This window comes from Brachionichthys hirsutus, chromosome 18, assembly GCF_040956055.1.
Source record: "Brachionichthys hirsutus isolate HB-005 chromosome 18, CSIRO-AGI_Bhir_v1, whole genome shotgun sequence".
Taxonomy (NCBI): domain Eukaryota; kingdom Metazoa; phylum Chordata; class Actinopteri; order Lophiiformes; family Brachionichthyidae; genus Brachionichthys; species Brachionichthys hirsutus.
Window position 1 is genome coordinate 2,085,644 of NC_090914.1, and position 19,041 is coordinate 2,104,684.

The 19,041-nt window shown below is 40.2% G+C and overlaps 1 protein-coding gene across 1 annotated transcript in view; it reads left to right on the plus strand.

Moving 5' to 3' along the window:
- alk (ALK receptor tyrosine kinase) overlaps positions 1-19,041 on the plus strand; it is a 163,420-nt gene that overhangs the window by 115,678 nt on the left and 28,701 nt on the right. The window contains exons 5-7 of the mRNA XM_068751629.1: positions 5,683-5,816; positions 15,012-15,143; positions 18,628-18,762. Of these exons, the coding sequence (XP_068607730.1) occupies positions 5,683-5,816; positions 15,012-15,143; positions 18,628-18,762 (401 nt within the window). The remainder of the gene's footprint in view (positions 1-5,682; positions 5,817-15,011; positions 15,144-18,627; positions 18,763-19,041) is intronic.

Below are 19,041 nucleotides of genomic sequence, written 5' to 3' on the forward strand. Positions count from 1 at the left end.
CGGCATTCTATAGAACGCCACTCACATAAATCGTCTTCAAATGTTTGTGGCAAAAAGATCCCCTCAAAATGATATAAGCATGCAGGGATGATGTTGGGGGGTTGAGGGGCATTCATTTTCTTCCAGGTCCAAAGTTAATTCCTACCTCAGTGGAAACTGCTTACTTTTCCTGCAGCTAGGAAGCTGCATTATTTACTAACACAATAGCCTATGCTGCACTTACTGTATCTGTTTACTGCCAGAATGACAATTATTGCTAACTTTTTCACCTACTCCACACACACACACACACACACACACACAGAAACAGACACACACGCACATATATACATCACATTTTGTTATATTCAGGTCCCATCTTACCTTATAGCTGGTACTTCCTTCAGTTTTGTTCTGCTTTCTGTCCGTCCTCACCAACTGCCTCATTACTGAGAACTCTGCAGTGGAGTATGAGACACCTTATACTGAAAACCCCATTTCAACTATCATGCAGGGTAAAGTTCTCCTTTATAAGTCTTAGCTTAATTTAGCTGCTTATAGCCGGGGAGTAAAAGCATGGCATTTTTCCCTCCAGTAATGCAATGTGATGATGCCTCTAGCCACACTTAAACATATTGCATCAACAATTTAAGTGACGATCAATGGCAATCTGCAATCACAAAGGTCGGCATATTTCTGCAGCACATATTGACCTTAACCAAGGCTTTAGGCGAGGCCACAGCACCATCAATTCATTCATGAGCAGTGCGTACCACTACACGTACTTCTTATTGACGCATTCTAAATACCATGAATTTATGCATTGTTTATATTCAAATTTTCACTCTCTTACTTTTCCTCTCAGAAATGCTGCTGTTGCTTTCCGTTTGACTTCAATTTAAACAGTCGATTCCTTTCACTGAAAAATGCAACAGACACTTAAAAAATGTAATTTGTACACTGCATTCTGCAAACGCTTCATCAGTATGTGAATATATACATTTCTTTTGCTGAATATTACCTATGTTAAGTATGTCGAGTATTTGATACACTCAACATACAATTATGCTCTTCAGTAGCAACATGATCACCTTGATATCCATTTTTATCCATTGCCCTATCACAACACTACCTTATGAAGAAACAGACCCAACCGTGGTGATTAATTTCTGCTGGGACTCTTGCAAAGTTTTTCAGTGGTTCAGTGAGGAGGTGGCTCACATGTTCAGAACAGTGAAAGGCAGCAGGACAGGTTGCATGATTGATTATAGTGTGGATGTAACTTGGACATGATTACAGTGTCTTTTGAGCACAGACTCCTGCGTATGGTATTTAGCAGAGTGAAAGACAATGCCAATAGTTGGCAAAGCAATAGAAAGGTGGAAAGACAGGCTGGGGGTCATGGAGCAATTCTGGATGATTGAAGGAATGAGGACTGAGCTTGATGGTCACCGTTAGATTCGGGCTGATCGCTCTGCCATGACAGTCTGGGAACAAACGATCTGGTTCACGGATGAGGAAACTGTGTGTGGTGATTTTCAGTGTTCCAAGGATGATGCAGGAGGGTAAATGTTGACGGCAGGAGGATATCAAGAACACTGAGTTCACCCAAATAAACCTTCAGAGAGTGTGGGTGATTTTTCTAACTTACTTGTGTGACAAACATAATGTTGCTGAATGCCCTTGAGGTCAAAACTATCTTAGACAAAGTTAGACATGATGCAACATCGTTTTGTGGTCTGTATGTTTAGAATCTAATCTAATCAACACTGATAATGCCTTTTAGAGTGCTTCCGGTAGTCATTAAATAAAAACTCATGAATAGATTATTTTCAAAATTATTATGTGAAACACGGCTTCTAATTGTCAGCATTGCCCAGTATCAGCTCGAGTCATCTGGTTGAGCCCTAGACTATGAAATGAAGGTCAAATCGGAGGATGAAATTCTCTCAGCACAATTCTAGTTTGAAAAAGACAGATTGGTTTGGCTTTCCACAATTTGTTTTTTACCAATATGTGGATGGCATTATAATTGATTATAATAATGCAGAAAGAGAAATAGAATCTTCAGTATAAATGAAATTATGATTTTATTTTTATTTTTTTTAATAGGGGGACTGGCCGGATTACCTTGATTCCTGGTGATCTGCCAAAAACAAAAAGCCAGCTCCATTAGCGGTCTCAGAGGAGGCTTATGCTGAAAGACATCAGTCTTATGGTCCCATAAATATGTTATGTTGCAAATGTGACAAGTTATCAGGTTGTTTACACTGCAATAAGTATAGTATTTTAATTGGGCTTTGGAAGATAATTCGAATTACATCTAGGAATGTTTACTTTTGAGTAACAATTTCTTTTAGACATAAATTGTCAAGACATACCAAATTTATAAAACTGTGTAAAACATTTATTCTTTTTTTGTGCTTTTGCACACAACATTCTGGCCACATGTTTAAAATAAGAATGTGCAACACAAGTCATGAAGAACTGAGATCTGGACCCACAATGCAGACAAAAGACGGAATGGCTGGTAGTAAAATACAAAAGGGTTTATTAATTGAAAGTTGGGGTGGCTGGGTCTTGCGAGGTGTCCAGAGGTTATCCAGGCGAGTCGGCAGAACGGAGTGAGGCTTTCTCAGGTGGGGTGGTGTGCAGGGTCCAAAAAAACCATGAACTCGTAGGCAAGCAGACAATCTGGCGATGAGCTGTGAACTGGGACGGTGTTATATCCAGTGTGGAGTGAAGGTGGTTTGATTGCTGATGGTCATGGAGAAACTACAGCTGCCATGATAGAGTACCAAAATTAGTAAATATACTGCAAAACAGTACTATCACAACTGCCTGTAATTATGCCATAGAACAGATGCTTTTCTGTTTGGATTGCCTCATTGGATTAAATGCATTCCTGTACTCCAGCAGCTGTTATAACTAATGCATTATCTTTAAATATAAATAAATATATACCTGCTGTCTCACCCACTTTTACGATGCCTGGGCCTCAGTGTTCACAATTCAAACGTCCCACAAGGCTGGACGGATGTATTACTCAGACTATTAGAAAGCTGGACCCTCAAGGACTGCAAAGGTGTAGTATAATTTAGTGTTTATTGTGATATTATTAGGTGTTTTCAGAAAGGAATGCTGTTTGCATTGTCATTGATGATCTGTGTTCCTATTGAAGGTGTTGTTTAGGAAAGAGACTGAAGAGAGAGGCGGAGGCGATTATTTGTTCTGTCAACATCTCATTTCGTCTTGTTTGTTTCTCTGTCTCAAACTTAAATATTAAAAGTGTCTTCAACCATTAAAGAGGTGACATCCATTTAATGGGGCTAAGCCAATCGTAGTCTTTGCTGAGTTACAGAAGTACCTTCGTTCTGCTTTCTTTATGGTGACACCTACTGTCGAATGGATAAAGCCCATTCTTTTGCCTGATTATAGCTCCACGACCAGTCTGAAGGCAACAAGTACATTACTTCCAGTTATGGCTTCTAATTTGCAGGGTGTGCTGCACTTTCTCAAAACAGTGCCCAATTACACTCACCTCATGCGGTGCCATGATTAAATTTTGTGCAACCAGTGGCTGCTGCTTGCTGCTGCATATAACAGCTGCATTAGTCATCCCCGTCCTCCCAAAATTTGTGAAATTGGAGCAGCAGAGAGAGACTGGCTGGCTGTGATGAAAATCATGATGTGACAGAGCAGCAGGCTTCCATAGATAAGACCTTTTGATATAGTAGACACTATATTTAGTGTCTGACTTTGATGCTCCCTGCAGAATACCGTAAAGCTCACTGCTGTAGTCGCACTGTCACAGAGTATGGTTACCAAACTTAATATCGCAGTTAAGAGCCAGAATGTGTAGTTTGAGGCCAGCTGAAGGTCGGATAAAATAAAGCAAGAAACAAAACAAAAATAACCATTGGATTGAGGGTTCACAGACTAGGGATTTTTCTGTGAAGTCGTGCAACATGTAACAGTAATGACTAAGTTACAAAAAACGTATATGTACAGAACGCATCACAAAAACAGCAGCATCAGGAGTGGATACACAGATGTGTATTAGCAGCAGTAAAACTAATAATATTATCACGCAGTGCAAACAGAACAGTGCAAGTTACCGGTTGTATAATGTTCATGAGTCCAAGACAGAATTATTGATTGTTCATGGGTCCGATTCAGAATTATTAGCTAGCACATTGAAATGAATACAGAACACACTCTTTTGTGTATTGCTTGTCCTGATGGATGGGACTCACTGCTAATGCAAACCAGAACCCACAAGAGAAAATAGGCCTTAATGTGTTTAGGACACAAGCATCCTGCATCCTCACGAATAAGCATGGACAAACAACGCAAATGCACACACATCAAATTAAAATGAAAAGGACCTCATTAGATAGAGCAAAGCACTAAGGGAGCATAAATTAATAGCCGTATGAAATGAGAATTGTCAAATGTCAGCAACGATTTGTAGGCCTCAGCTGCTTTGCTTTGCTTGATACGATGGGGAAAACTACTTTTGACTTGTGAGAGGCTCCCAACAGAGCGCTGAGCAGGAGTCAGGTGATCTTTAAATAACCGACCGCTGGGACACAAAGGATCATAATGAGAATTATTAGTCATGTATATCTGATTCCCACATGAAGGATCTTCATCATTTATTTACATTTTATTTATTTATCATTGGGTTACAGTGTGAGTGATGTCTCCTGGCAACCCCGGATGCAGGGCCACACACATACAGACAACCATGCACGCACACATACACAAACGACAATGTAGACTAGCCGATTCACCTCATTTGCATGTTTTTGGTGACGGAGAAAACCCACGCGGTCATGGGGAGAACATACCAACTCTGCACAGAAAGACCACAAGTCGGATTGGAACCCAGTACCTTCTTGCAGTGAGGTGTACATGAAAGTGGTGATGGATAATTTTCATGAGGTTACTTTGGTCAGGCTGTGTTGTGTTTCATAAATATGATGTATTTTATTGTGTTTTCTGTCTGAGGAAAGGGGGTTCTTTTCTGTATTTGTGCTGTCCCTTATGTTGCTGCTTTATCTTTTCACTATGGGAATTCCATTTATTAGAAATGCATTTACAGGGCATTCTCGATGTGTGGAGCCATCGCTCAAGAATAAAAGGATGAGTAAAACCAGGAGGGCACAGAGCGATGAGGGCGAGAGAGAGACAGAGCAACAGAGGAAGGTTGTTGATAAGCTCGAGCCAAAGACCAATCATCACAATTTGCTTAATAAAATTAAACCAAACAAAGTCAGGCGCTGGTTTAAGGAAGCCAGCATTCAGCACAGGACTGCAGCTCAGTAACACGCCAGAGCCTGACCTGAGTTTGGTGCTGTCTGCTGCTTTTGTGGATTTAAATCCTCATTCCTGCCATAAACCCTCAAACTGAGCCATGACCTCGCATCTCGCCACCTTTAATTTTCCGCTACAACCAGAGGGTCTGGGTTGTGCTCTGCAGAAAAAGAAAGAAAGGGAACCTGCCAAAATGGAAGGAAATGAGGAACCCCCCACGTCGACTTCCGCTGAAACCCTGGACAGTCCCTCCGCTCAGACTTTAGGAGCTCAGGCAGAGCAGCCCCAAGCTGCCCTAACCCCCAACCCCCACAGGTGTGGGTGCTCCTGTCAGCCATGCTGTCTGGTCCTCACATTCACCCTACTGCTTTCTCTCCTTGGCAGCTGGGCGGTGGTCCACCTCACCCTGGGGACCCAGAGAGGAACACCGTTCCGGCTCACGGCAAGCTACGATCAACGGACTCTCCAGGATGACACGGCCACTATCGAGCCCCACTTCACCACCAATTGCACCATGGGTAAGTTGGCTCACCCGAAACAATTGCTTTGCTTAAAATGCAAGTGAGCAACGTGGTTTATTTCGTAAAGTTTGATACTTTGAAAACATCTGAATGACAAATCTGTAAAACTATAAGAAAAGGATTACAAATGAAGTGTTGTTATGTCCGTTGTTTTCTCTGAGTTTCCTGTCATAGGCTCACTAATAAACAATGGCTGGGCTAAATGTGTCTCACATGTCTGCGGAATGACCAAGTTCCAAAAGCAGCATAAAATGTCAAACTGCAAATTACACAGCTACCTTCTGTTATTTTTAACCTCATTACACCATGTTGGGAAATAATATGCGCAAACAGCTCGAGACTGAAATAATATCCTTCTCTGTCAGCTGCAAAATCTCCTAAAATTTAATTAATATAACTGATTCAATTTCCTCAGAAGTCTGTGCAGCAACACAGTAAATCCTGCTTACAAATAAAGTGTCTATTGCTCAGAAAATATGTATAAAATCCTGTTTCAAGCAGAGGAATACAGACTGTCAAACCCAGACAATGTGGTTTTAATGAAACATGTAGTACACACATATACTGCATTTATGCTTTATAAGAGAATGGTTAGAAAATGTCTCATTTCAGGCTTGTGTAATCTTGTTGAGCAGACCATGTTAGAATCTGCTGAAGTCAAATCAAAGAGAATATCAAGGCAGTGTGACCAAGAGAAATGTTCCACAATTAACTCCTTGTCTTGGACCAAATTAAATCCGGCAGCAGTGATCAGCAGTTGTGATATGGTTCATCTGATATCTGAGATCTGTTTCTCAAACCAGGTTTCTGGTATTATATCCACAATTGTGTTCTAAGATTAGTTCACTGGGCTGTTCATGATTCATTTCCTTTCTTTTATGTATGCTGATAGTTAAATGTAGTAAAGAAGTTACTTTATATTTTGTGGGTTATAGGCTATAATCATATAATCAGATGCTCTATAGAGTTGTATGGGATGTTTTATTGCATCTCGAGTACGTAGCAGGAACTAAAGTGGATGTTGGCAGGTGGCAGATCCTGAATTCTGCTGAAGTGACAGACAAAACAAAATATGTTATATCTTGAATCATTAATTCATTCATTTTCCTACCGCTTTGTCCGGCACCGTACTCAGCAGTCAGTGGGCGAGAGGCGGGGTACACCCTGGACATGCCGCCAGTTCATCGCAGGGCAACACAGACAGACAATCAGCCACACACACACACACACTCACACCTATCTAGTGTCACCAATCCGTCTTCGCACTTACAATCCTAATTGTCTTTCGCTTCTTCTCATGTATCCAAGTTTGAGTCAAAAGGACTCATTGCAAGAGGCGTAACCAAACAGAAACATCTATATTTCAGAGACATGGCTGCTGAATCATCTGTCTGTGGCTTGGAATTGTATTTCATGATCCCTAATAACAACTTCAATGTGTACTTTTATAATTCCCAATATGTTCTTATTTTGCATAAATAATACACCTATGAATGTAAAGTATCATTAAGAAATGCAAGCTGCACAACATTTTGCAACGCACCACACGACCGAGCAAAGATTTGATCTCTTATTTGATGATCTTCAGCAACTAATTAAACTTTTCAACGCAAGAGGAAGTGCTGCCAGTGCCACGGTTGCATATTCCAGCTGTGTGTCACATCCTTTCACAGGTGCAGAAAAGACTTCCACAGAGAAAAATGGTTAGATCAATTTCTGGGTCACAAGCAGCAAGATGGAGAAGAGATGAAACAAGGAGGTGCTGAGGAGAGAAATGAGAAGACCAGATAATAGAGACAAGGAGAGGGAAACTAAAATAGAGCACGCATGGATGCATATTTAATTTTGTTCTGCATATCTAACTTCTATTTCTGATTTAACCTACGGTAACCTTTTCAGGTCATAATCTTAAAATATTTAATTAACCAAGGAATTAGAAATTGGGTCACTTGTCCTAACTTTCCAATATATATTGGAAAGTGTGTATATATATTAGGACTGCAGCTATAGATTATTTAATTAATCAATTCATCTGTATCTGCTTGTTTAATGTGTACTAAATGTGCTTGTAACTGCAACTTATTCCATCCTATCCTAAAGACACATAGCAGCCTGTTAGTGCACACATGCTGATCTATAAAGTATTCTGATATTGATTAATTAATTCGAGTAACCAGATAAAAATACATTAAAATGTTTCCTTGACAGATGAGGAGGGGTATTCGATCCTGCTTGTGTGTGCTTCTGTGTGTGTGTGTGTGTCTGTGTGGCATCATCGAGCGCAGTGGCAGTGGTTCGCAGTGAATGTTTGGATTATAAAAAATGTCTTTAGAAGTCAATGGCATACAATGAGTTAATGAGGTCTGATCTTTTGACTGAATTGAAAATTTAACAATGCCCATTTCCTTCCTTGTTTGCTGGAGTAGAAATACAATGATTACTCAAACCAGTAAAGTGTGTGGAGTTGGAGTCAACACAAAATAAATAGAGCAGTGTCTAACTTCTTTTGCCACACCCTTCCACTTTAATTAACTCATCAGTCACAGGAGGGGCAAGCAATCCAATCTGTTGCCCATGAAGTGACTTGTGTGGTTATATCCCTAACTCTGAAGCACATCCTCCTGACAAGAAGTTAGAATTCCACCTTCTGCCAGTGTTTCTGATGGTTCTGGCATATCTGTGCAGAGAACGTAATTATTCAAGCACCTGAACCGCTGACCTTCCCTTCCGTCACACATTTCCTTAACCATTACAACTAGCTTAATGGAGCGGTACAGCAAGTCTATACTTTGCGATTAGGTACACTGCATTGCAAGGCTGTCCCCAGGTCCATCAATCACACCCTGCTCTTTGGACTCAATGAAGGAAATGGGTTTGTTGGGAGCTGGCAGAGTGGGTGACTGCAGACAAGGGGATGGATGAGTGCCGGGGTTCTGAAGAGGAAAAGAAAAACACCATTTGGTATCTTAGCATGGTATTTAAATTAACCTTTTAATGCGCATAACATATCTAGCATAAGATTATAATTGCTTTTCCACTTTGTTGGAACTGTATTAATATATATAATAAATGTAAATATTGCATAATAAATAATACACAATATAATAAATGTAATTGGACACACTAAACTGAATTTCATTTGGATTGGATCCAGAACAATGCTTGGAAAAAATATTACATTTTAACATTGAAAACCCATTTACTGATTAAAAGATCTGTTAAAAACATCAACTCTGATTCACTTTTACTGTTCATGGTTGGTGTATAAAGATACCAAGAACTATTTATAACTTGTTGATGATGATCCAGATCACCATGTGGAGGGTGTAAATTTTAGCTGCTCGGCGGAGGTCTGCGCGTTGAGTGCTTTTCTAGTTTTGTTTGTAGTCAATAGAAATTACATAGTTTCTGATTACCTATATATGCTACACATTGATGAAAGGGTGGCACAATGGTTAGCGCTGTTGCCTCTCTACAAGAAGGTCTGGGTTAGAATCCTATCTGTGCCGAGTTTGTATTTTCTCCCCGTGTCTGCATGGGTTTTCTCTGTCTTCTCCGATTTCCTCCCACCTCCAAATATTTAGGTGAATTGATTATTCCAAATTGTTGCTAGTGTGTGCGTGAATGGTTGTCTGTCTTTGTGTGGCCCTGCGATGCGCCTCTCGCCCATAGCAAGCTGGGATAGGCTCCTACTCCTGTGACGTAAAAAAGTGGAAGACTGGATAGATGGACATTGATGAAATTTATTTTGTTATAGTGATTACATTTTTCCAAAAAGTATGGCTTCTGTTGCTATTATGATTCTTCAGCATATTTTAAAACACATTGTCAGCCAACAATGATGAAAGGATAAAAGGATGAAAAGTACATGTGACTAAAAAGCAAAAGAACAAAACTCTTCAGAACGGAAGATCCAACCTGTCAAGGCAGGAGCTCTGAACTTCACCACATCCCACCTTTTAATCTTTTGCCTCAAGCCTTTCCGCTAGCAGCATCGCCTCATCACAAAGCAGCTTTCTGTTGCAGGCTTCTCTCCAAGGCAATCTATACAGGCAGTTTAGTTGTCAGATATTGAGCCCGGGGCACAGAGTAGAGTGCATCTATATGCCAAATGAGCAGATGCCTAAATTAACCCTGACCCGGCAGGAAGTGTTACAGACTAAATAAGTATTGATTAACAGGCAGTCATAAAGGGACCTAGATCAATCGCTACGTAGAAAGAACAGTTATATTGAAAGTTAGCATCTTCAGCACATATTTAACTGTGCAGCTACAGTGGATAAAACTGTGGATAAAAATTGGGGAGACGGTGGCAGGTGGTTGAGCGAGTCGTCCTAGGATCAAGAGCTCGGCGGTTTGATTCCCGACTCCGGCATGTGTTCACTGTTGTTGACACTTCACCCATATTGCCTGTGTGAATGTAGCGAGCGAGTGAATGTCGGTGGTGATCAGGAGGGCCGATGGCGCGAATTGGCAGCCTCACTTCTGACAGTCTCCCCCAGGATAGCTGTGGCTACAATAGTAGCTTCACCACCACCAAGTATGGAGTGAATGAATAATGCCCAGTGTAAGAGCACGTTGAGTTTCTGCATAGAAAAGAAAAGCGCCATATAAAACCAATGCATTATTATTATAAAAATATCAAATGGTTAAAACGCCTGTCCTTTGTTGAGTCAGATTTGCAACTATTAGTAACTTCAACACGGACTAAATTTATGTCCTTAGAAAACAGCTTTAGCCAGTACGTGGTGAAGCAAAATCATGGCCGTTGCTTCTTCTGAGATGAAGAACTCAGTCACACTCACACGTTCATATCTCAAATCCTTCATATTTCAAACCTTAAAGTCAATGCAGTTGTTTGGCATCTTGTTTGGAATGGATCCAATCCTCCGAATTTATATGCAAATATGCAACTAAAATGAAATGTTTATACTAGTGAATCAGAGCTCTTTGGCTCTGAGGGATTCAAAGTGTTTAATCTCACCACATACACTTTTTCTAGGGACAGATGCTTTGATGTCCGCAAATTCAGTGCTTACTCGGCCGTATAAACAAGAAACGGGTCGAACAGGGCACCTCAAAGATGAGCAAAAAACATCACACAGTAAGATATAGTATATCCATCCAAGACAATCACTTTCATCTCATCTACAGCCGCTTAGAAGCCGGATAGAAGGCGAGTAACGGATGGGGTACACCCGGATGAGATGCCAGCTCATCGCGGGGACACATGAAAGACAAGCAGACACAGACACACACCTACGGACAATTTTAGTGTGTCCAATTCACCTAAACTGCATGTTTTTGCAGGTGGGAGGAAGGAGAAAGCCCACCTGCTTTGAAATGCTATGAATATATAAAAGTAAATAAAATGTGGTGCAGGTAAACGGTCAAATATACAATGTAAAAAAATACATGTCAAGTTTTGTATTGCATGATTTCAATAATCTGAATAATTGTAATCTCTTCTATAAATTAACCATTTAATACACAAAACGTATTCACACATACAATAAAATGTAGACGGGACTCTTCTTCTTCTTCTTCCTCTTTCGGCTTGTGCCGTCAGTGGTCGCCACAGCAAATCAACCTTCTAGTCGATACAGGCTTAATACTGGCAAAGTTTTACGCCGGATGCCATCCCTGCCGCAACCCTCTGCATTCCGCCGGGCAATACATTGCCACATGTAAGATAAGAGAAAGCAGTGATTCTAAATGTGTGAATGAATACAAAAAGAAATGATATAGCTACATCTGAATGTCATACCAGACTCAATCAATCCCAACATGGTCTGTGTTTGTGGGTTGTGTTTTGTCCATACTGTACACATGAAGCCACGCAATTCTTCAAATAAATTGCTTTGTTGTTGCAGAGCACACAGAGGGGTTTCAAGATATGAATGGCATGCTTGCTGATCCGTAAGAACGCAAAAGCCATATTAATTGCACTCTGAAATTACCCTCTGCTCTCCTCATGATTAGAGACTCATTTTTCAGCTCGGCTTTGCTGCGCTTGTTTGTATTCAAATCTTTGAGCAACATCCACTAAACCATAGCAAAGGTTTTAGTCAACTGGAAAGATAAACTGCTTTGCATGACCTCATGAAATCCTGCATTGTGGGGGCGGCGCTTTTGGGCTAGCGGGTTGCCCATTGACCGACAGGTCAGTTCTAATCCTGGCTTGTATGGCAGCAGTGTGTGAATGCGTGAATGTGAAGCCTACCGGTAATTGTAAAGCGCTTTGGGCACCGCGAAGGTGTAGAAAGCGCTGTATTAGCGCAGTCCATTTACAATTGGGAGGCATCTCTATCAGAGCAATGTCAAAAACATTTACCGTAAATTCCGGACTACAGAGCGCAGCTGATTAAAAGCCGCACGTCACTCACTGCAGTCTCCTCGTTTTCGGTGTCACTTGATTGCACGCCGTCTTCTTCATCATGCAGCGGTCCAGCCTTTCAGAACCCGTTAGTGATGGTTGACGTTTTGACACGGCTCGACGCATTTAGGATCCACTGGCAGGCTTGAGTTAAAGATGCTTGTTAAGAATTCAGAAAATTCAGATATAAAAGCAGAGTATGGGCCCAGAGGGCGGTAAACTATAACAATCAGGACTGGCTGGCTTGATTTCCATATTGGGAGTGACTAATATAACTTTCAAACGAGGTATAGTTTAATTTAGGTTTAGGGTTAATTTGGAGTTCCGAGTTATAGATGGCTCCAACTCTCCAACTAACACCTCTTCTTCAAGTTTCTGTACTTGATTACAGAACTACGCAGTATTGACTGGAGGATTTATTTTGCTCTTTTTAGTGTAGAAACATGGGAAAAGTGAGTTTTTTATAATATGGAAACTTTAAAGTAATTCAGAATGTCATTTTATAATTTCCTCATCCATCATTTTACCTTTGCATAGATTAAGCACCGTGTGGCATCAGTGAAACAAAAAGAGAACGGACAGATAAAAATGAATTGATTAATTTCTTCCTTTCGTTCTCTTACCTCCTGGATGTCATCAGTTTTATGGATTCCCATGTTCTAATTCACTCTTGTCTGAATGCTTGTTCATCATTCAGCAGTTACACACTCAATGATGTTATGAATCAATCCTTGTTACTCAGGTGTGATTGATGGAGCTGGCTATCCTCCCTCCCTCCTGAAATTAGGACAAAAGCAAGAAATGTAGAGGAGTACAGCAGATGAATGTCTGTCTCACTGGCTCTCTACTGTTTCTACGAAGTATTAACTGATTAAGTGTGTCAGTGTAAATGGAGCCCCGTGTCCTCTCTGCAGCATCAGGTTCTGTTGTTTTGGCAAAGATCAACAGAAGTATGTCAATATGAGATGCTCGGAGCAATCGCATGGTTGGTGGAGGATGTGCTGTCGCGCTGGATCACACTCTAACACACACACACACACACACGACCGTCACACTCGAGACTGGAGATGAATCACAGGTCATGCTTTTTTGGTTTTGAAGACATTTCAATAACCTATTGCCTATTTGGATTAATCTAAATTTTCATTTCCGCTGAATATTGGATCTATTATGTGTCCAGTCCAATTTTTTCTTGTGCACAACGCATTCTGGGTTGATGACATCAAATGGCTGCAGCCCTAGTTATGCACAGCCAACATAACAAATGGACTGCACTTATAACACTTTTCCACCTTCGTGGTCACCAATTTACTCACAATAATATAGCGCTAACATGTCATTATAGTCAGGGATCCCTTTAAGCAAGAAGCTGGAAACACCTTGACATCCGTTCAGTACTTCATCACATCACTGATCTTTTTTTTAAATATAAGACAAGATCACATAAGATAAGACACTGTGGGTTTAAAGTTTGTACATGCATTAGAAATGGTTTTGGAGGGCTGTGAATGTTCTGTTTGTGATGAGCAAAGATGAGAATGTGTTGACTTAGTGGAGTCTGTGGAGGATTATAATACCGGTAATGTCATTCTTGTCTAAACTTTCATCAAGATGGCTGCATCCAAAAGCATACCATGCTTTATAACCTTTTTCAGTCCAAATGGAACCGTAAGTTTCAAACTGAACATCATGTTGCAATGAAGATAATGTGAGTTGAATCAACAGCAAATAGTTTTGTGGGGCAATAAATCAAGTGAAGAACAAAAACATAATCTTCTCCCTAAGCCTAAATACAATTAAACTTTGTTTTGCAACCAGTGGAGTTCAAATGTAGTTATGAAATCCAAGAAATGTTTTTGCAGACATGTTTTTATTGATATCATATGCAGCAATTCTAAAAAGAATTATGTCTAAATTGATAATTAAGAGTCCTTGGATGGCAATTTGTCCCTCTTGATTAATTCCTATTGACTAAATACAGTGATTTTCTTGATATTAATAATATTTACTTAATTGCTGGAAAAGCACATTTAAGCTCTTTGAGTGCCAGCTTTGTTCGTTTTGCTTACACGTTTGGGCATTTATCATACACCAGGAAATGCTTTAAATCACTATACCATTTACAATAGCTGCAATCTGGATCTCAGCAAAATCAAGTCAACCTTTAGCAATGCTTTAAAAGTGTCCGTATATTTATGCACCAAACTCTCTTCGTCAGTGTTTCCACTTTTGCAAAACAATGCTCAGTCAGTGTATGGGTATGCATGTGCGCTCCCTCTCCTTGTGCTACCTGCACCAGTATGTAGGCCATTACGTATGCTGCTTGTTCTCATTGCCTGATGGATATGCACTGCATTCAAATCCAGATGCTAATGCAGCCTGGGCTCAGTTATTTACAATCTTTTCAGGTATGTCTACGGATGTCATGCAGGCTTTACAGTCAGGAGTTATATTGGTCTTTGTCACTGACCAATCCATTTTTATGTAGCGGCTGCATATTTTCAGCAGCCTGTAATTTGTTTTTCCTAAAGCCTAAACGACTGATTCATGTTCAGTGTCTAATGCATAATTCTAGCAGTGAAAGTCAATAACCTGAAACATAATCGCTTTCTCAGCTTCAAAGGCCATTTTTCTGATTGTTTTTGTCCTACTTTTGTTTCCTGATTTCCCAGCCATATCATTTTCTGGAATCTGTGTAAAACTATTTTGTTCTCAAAAAGTGCTTTGACAACAGCTGTGTGAAGAAACATTTGCTCATCGCTGTCTGTCTTCTGTTCTTCTCCCTGTTCCTCCATTCCTCCACTTCTTCCACCCAGCATCTTCACCCAGCCCAAACATCACATTGGAGGGCCAGTACCACTGTCGCCATGGACCTGGGATCCCACTGGACAAACTGTGCGACTTCACCTCAGACTGTCCTCTCGGCGATGACGAAGGCCATCAATGTCGTGAGTTCACTCTTTTTCAGGAGAACATGTTCTTGTTTATATTTACATTTATTATTTAGAGAACTAACCCCTTGACATGATCCATCTCATTTTGTACGCGATCCTCATTTTCAAATCAACGAAATAAGCAGCAATTAAATACATTTACAAACAATACACACAATTAAACATAAACAAACTCATTCTCTCATGCATACAAGACTCCAGTTTGCCCACACATCTCATACATTTTAAACAAAAGTGAACACACTCATATACTACATATATACAAATGTATACATACGAACACCTGTACAACCATATACAGCATAATGTACAATACATAAATACACATGGACACATACAGGCAGATAATATCACAAGGTGTGTACAACACATTTCCAAAACTGAGTTGAAACAGCTCCTAGAAACCATTGCAATGCTTTTTAGATAATTGTTTGAGGCATTTTTATAAAATGGAAATGTCATCAAGGAACGGATAGAAAGTGGAAGATTATTCCAGTCGCGTGGTGCTTTGTACTGAAAAGCATTTGTCAGAGTTTAGAACCACGTGTGTGTGTGTGTGTGACGGAACTATTTCCTTTTTTATGTTGCTCTCATAATTTAGAATTTCTCACCCATCATAAAATGTACATGATTAATTAGTTCACACCCACAATGTAAGTCAGCCTCCCATGTGGCGTTCATTGAAATGATTGCTGTTTCTTTGTCCATATAGATTTGCTAACTATGTAAGATGAGAGATGAGATGAGAAGGTAAAGAGAATGTGAGCATGCCAACCAGGTACAGATTGTCTATAACTCTAAGAGGGAAAAATCCTCATTTCAATGTTGTGTTGAGTATTTTAATTATAGAAAAGCCACAATTGGAAAGATGCGGATAAATAATCATCCGCCAGCTTGTGCACACAATTGACTTAATTCCGAAACCGTCTGCAGCAAAGGATTATATATTACAACCACATGAATATTTGTGAATGATGTGTTGGGATAATAGGACATGGTAATTTCACGTTGACAGACCAATGGGAAAGGCTCAAATGCTGTGAGTCGACTGGGAAATGAAAGATCTGATGACACATGTCCACTCATCTTTTCCATTGAGCGCCCACATAATTCTGAGCGCACAGAGGCATGAAGGCCAGCTGTCATTTACTATGAATCAAGGGTCTATCTCCGTCAATCCATTCTTAGAATCGCTGGAAACTTTATACTCTTTGATTGAGGACAAGGACCAGAGATCCGCGGATCCTTCATCCATCCACCTGACACTATCATCCGTGTCTCTCTTCTGTCAATCACAGACTACCTTAGCCTCCATATTTGTCATCTGTTTCCCTCAACACAATTACCCCCACTACCAAAATCAAATAATGATCTCTCTCTCTCTCTCTCTCTCTCTCTCTGATGCTCTGTTCTCTATGATTCATCCTTGAGTTATCTTCATTTGGAAATGCCTGTAGTTGAAGTATTTTTGGTCAAATTTGTCTTGACTTATTTGGAGACTGGAATATCAACGTGACAATAAATCCACTGCTTTCACAGCATGTCATGTTTGGCTTGTAAAAGTTATTCTTAGCTTGCTGTCAAATACGATCATGTCGTTATGCTGCTGTTGTTTTAGCCATATCAATGCCTTTAAAGATCTTTGGGTTGAATCCATTTGTGTGTCAAGATGGGCTTGATTTTGAACAGTAGTGCACAAAGTTAATGTGTACAGATGTGACAGAATCATTGGCTTCTTTATTCGTATCATGAGCTGCTATCATATGACGTGACTTTGCATCTCTGTGCTTTGGATGAGGAACATTTAAGTGACACTAACTGGTTTATATAACAAGGCGAGTGAGTCATCATATCACAAGACGCAGAAGAAAATGAAATTTACTTATTATCCAGGAAGAAGAAAGAGAAGCACAAAGAGCCCTTTATAAGATGAAGAAAAACCACACAAAAACATGGCTTTTAGTGTTTTTCTTTGTGTTACTTTAGCTTTACCTTGACTTCTTTGGGTTTCTGAAACTTATAAGTCTTGTGTATGCTAGAAATAAGTGAAAAAAAACTAGTGCCATTGATAAACTGCATTTCCCTTGCATTTCTTCTTCATAAATACAGTACCTGCTTTATGATCTGTACTCAGGCCAGTTTCACTTCCATTATCTGGAAGATGCCATTTCCAAAAAGGAAACTGTTATCAGCAAATTCATGGATTTGTCTAGGTAATGGGCACTCACCAAATAGCAAGAGATAAAAGAACATAAAACAAACTTTCAAACACTGAAATGCTGCTCAAAGACACCTCAGAGGTGTCAACGGTCAACAATACCATTTTCTTTTAACTGAAAGTGACCCCTGAAATCATTAAAAAATGATGACGATGGTGGTGATTTTACAACTGACTGCTGTTGGCGAGTTTAAAAACCATTATGGTAAACTTCTGCAGTATTGCAGAACACATTGAAGTGGGTATGAAGTGATCAGATACCAAATAATAAATCTTAATGGATTTCTTTTACATCAGATATCAGCAAAGAACGTTACAGAACACAAAAAACGTTACTGTAGATTCTGTCAGATAAAACTACAATTTTTATTCATTAGAAATGAATTCCTCTTCTCCAGACTATAAAAATTGTTTAAAGGAGACATATTATACCCTTTTTCCACAAGTTAACGCAGTTCTCAGGCACTTGTATGAAATATCTGTTCCAGTTTTTGGTCAAAATATCAAACAGATGCTGCAGGACAGCGTCCGTCATTTCTGTCTCAAGCCGCTCTGGCAGAAACCCGGCAGCGCTACCACGGTAACCCGTGAGGGAAGGGAGTGTGCCGTTTACAGCACACACAAAAACATTTTTGCCAATTTTTGCTGGAACATTACCACAACAAATTTACTTTATCCGCTCTGCTCTTCTTCGACTCATGCAGGAGACAGGGAGAGCGTTGATGTGTGAAGCGGGAAAGAGTGTCTCTACACACACACACACACACACACAATGATCAGTGAATAAACTCAGGATGGAATAAAAATGCTTTAAATCCTCCATCTGTTTGTCCATCTCCAACTCATTTTACTCATTTCCTTTCAGGTCCTCTTTCTCTATTATCCCATGTCTTCTTCGTCAGGTCTCCATGTTCTACTCTTTCTGCAGTCACTCTGAACACACACTACTAAATTGCACCTTCACCCTAATTGTTTCAGATTTGGTCCCATTAGTGTGTCTCCTGCATGCCTCTCTCATCTCAACCTCTAACCCTAACCTCAACCTTTCACTGTGGCTCAACTTCTTGATTCCCGATCCCGATGCCACACCTGTCCTTTTTCTCCTTGGCAGCTTGCCTGTCAGCCTTGACTCCATTATGTCTTCTCAAACCCCCTGACATGCCTTTTCACTCATTATATGCTCCCCTACCTCACACAATTCATGCCCCCTCCTTTTGATCCCCTCTTCCCCTGATACATATTTTCTCTATATATTTGCAGGCCACTTTCTCAACGGAAGTTACTGCTCTTTTGAAGAAGACGATTGCAGCTGGGTGCCAGTCAAGGGGCACGGTCTCTCCTGGAAGAGGCTGCAGTCCCCAGCCAAGGCTTCCAGACAGAGCTGCTTGGCATCAGGTGGCTCATGCATTTCTTCTATGGTATTGCTAGCACTGCTTTGTAATCAGGTTTAAAAAAAAGAGGCCTTTTTTGCAAGTTTCTGTCTTTTTTGAATTTCCAAAACTGAACATTTTACAATAAGAAAAAACCTTTGGGTTTTATATTGTTGATCTTGTATATTTGAGTCTAACATTTTGTTAATGAAATAACCAAACCTCCTGTATGTGGTATCTCATTTAGAGCTCAGCACACTACTACAGGGTTTTCAAAAATCATCTACACCCACGTTTCTTCATC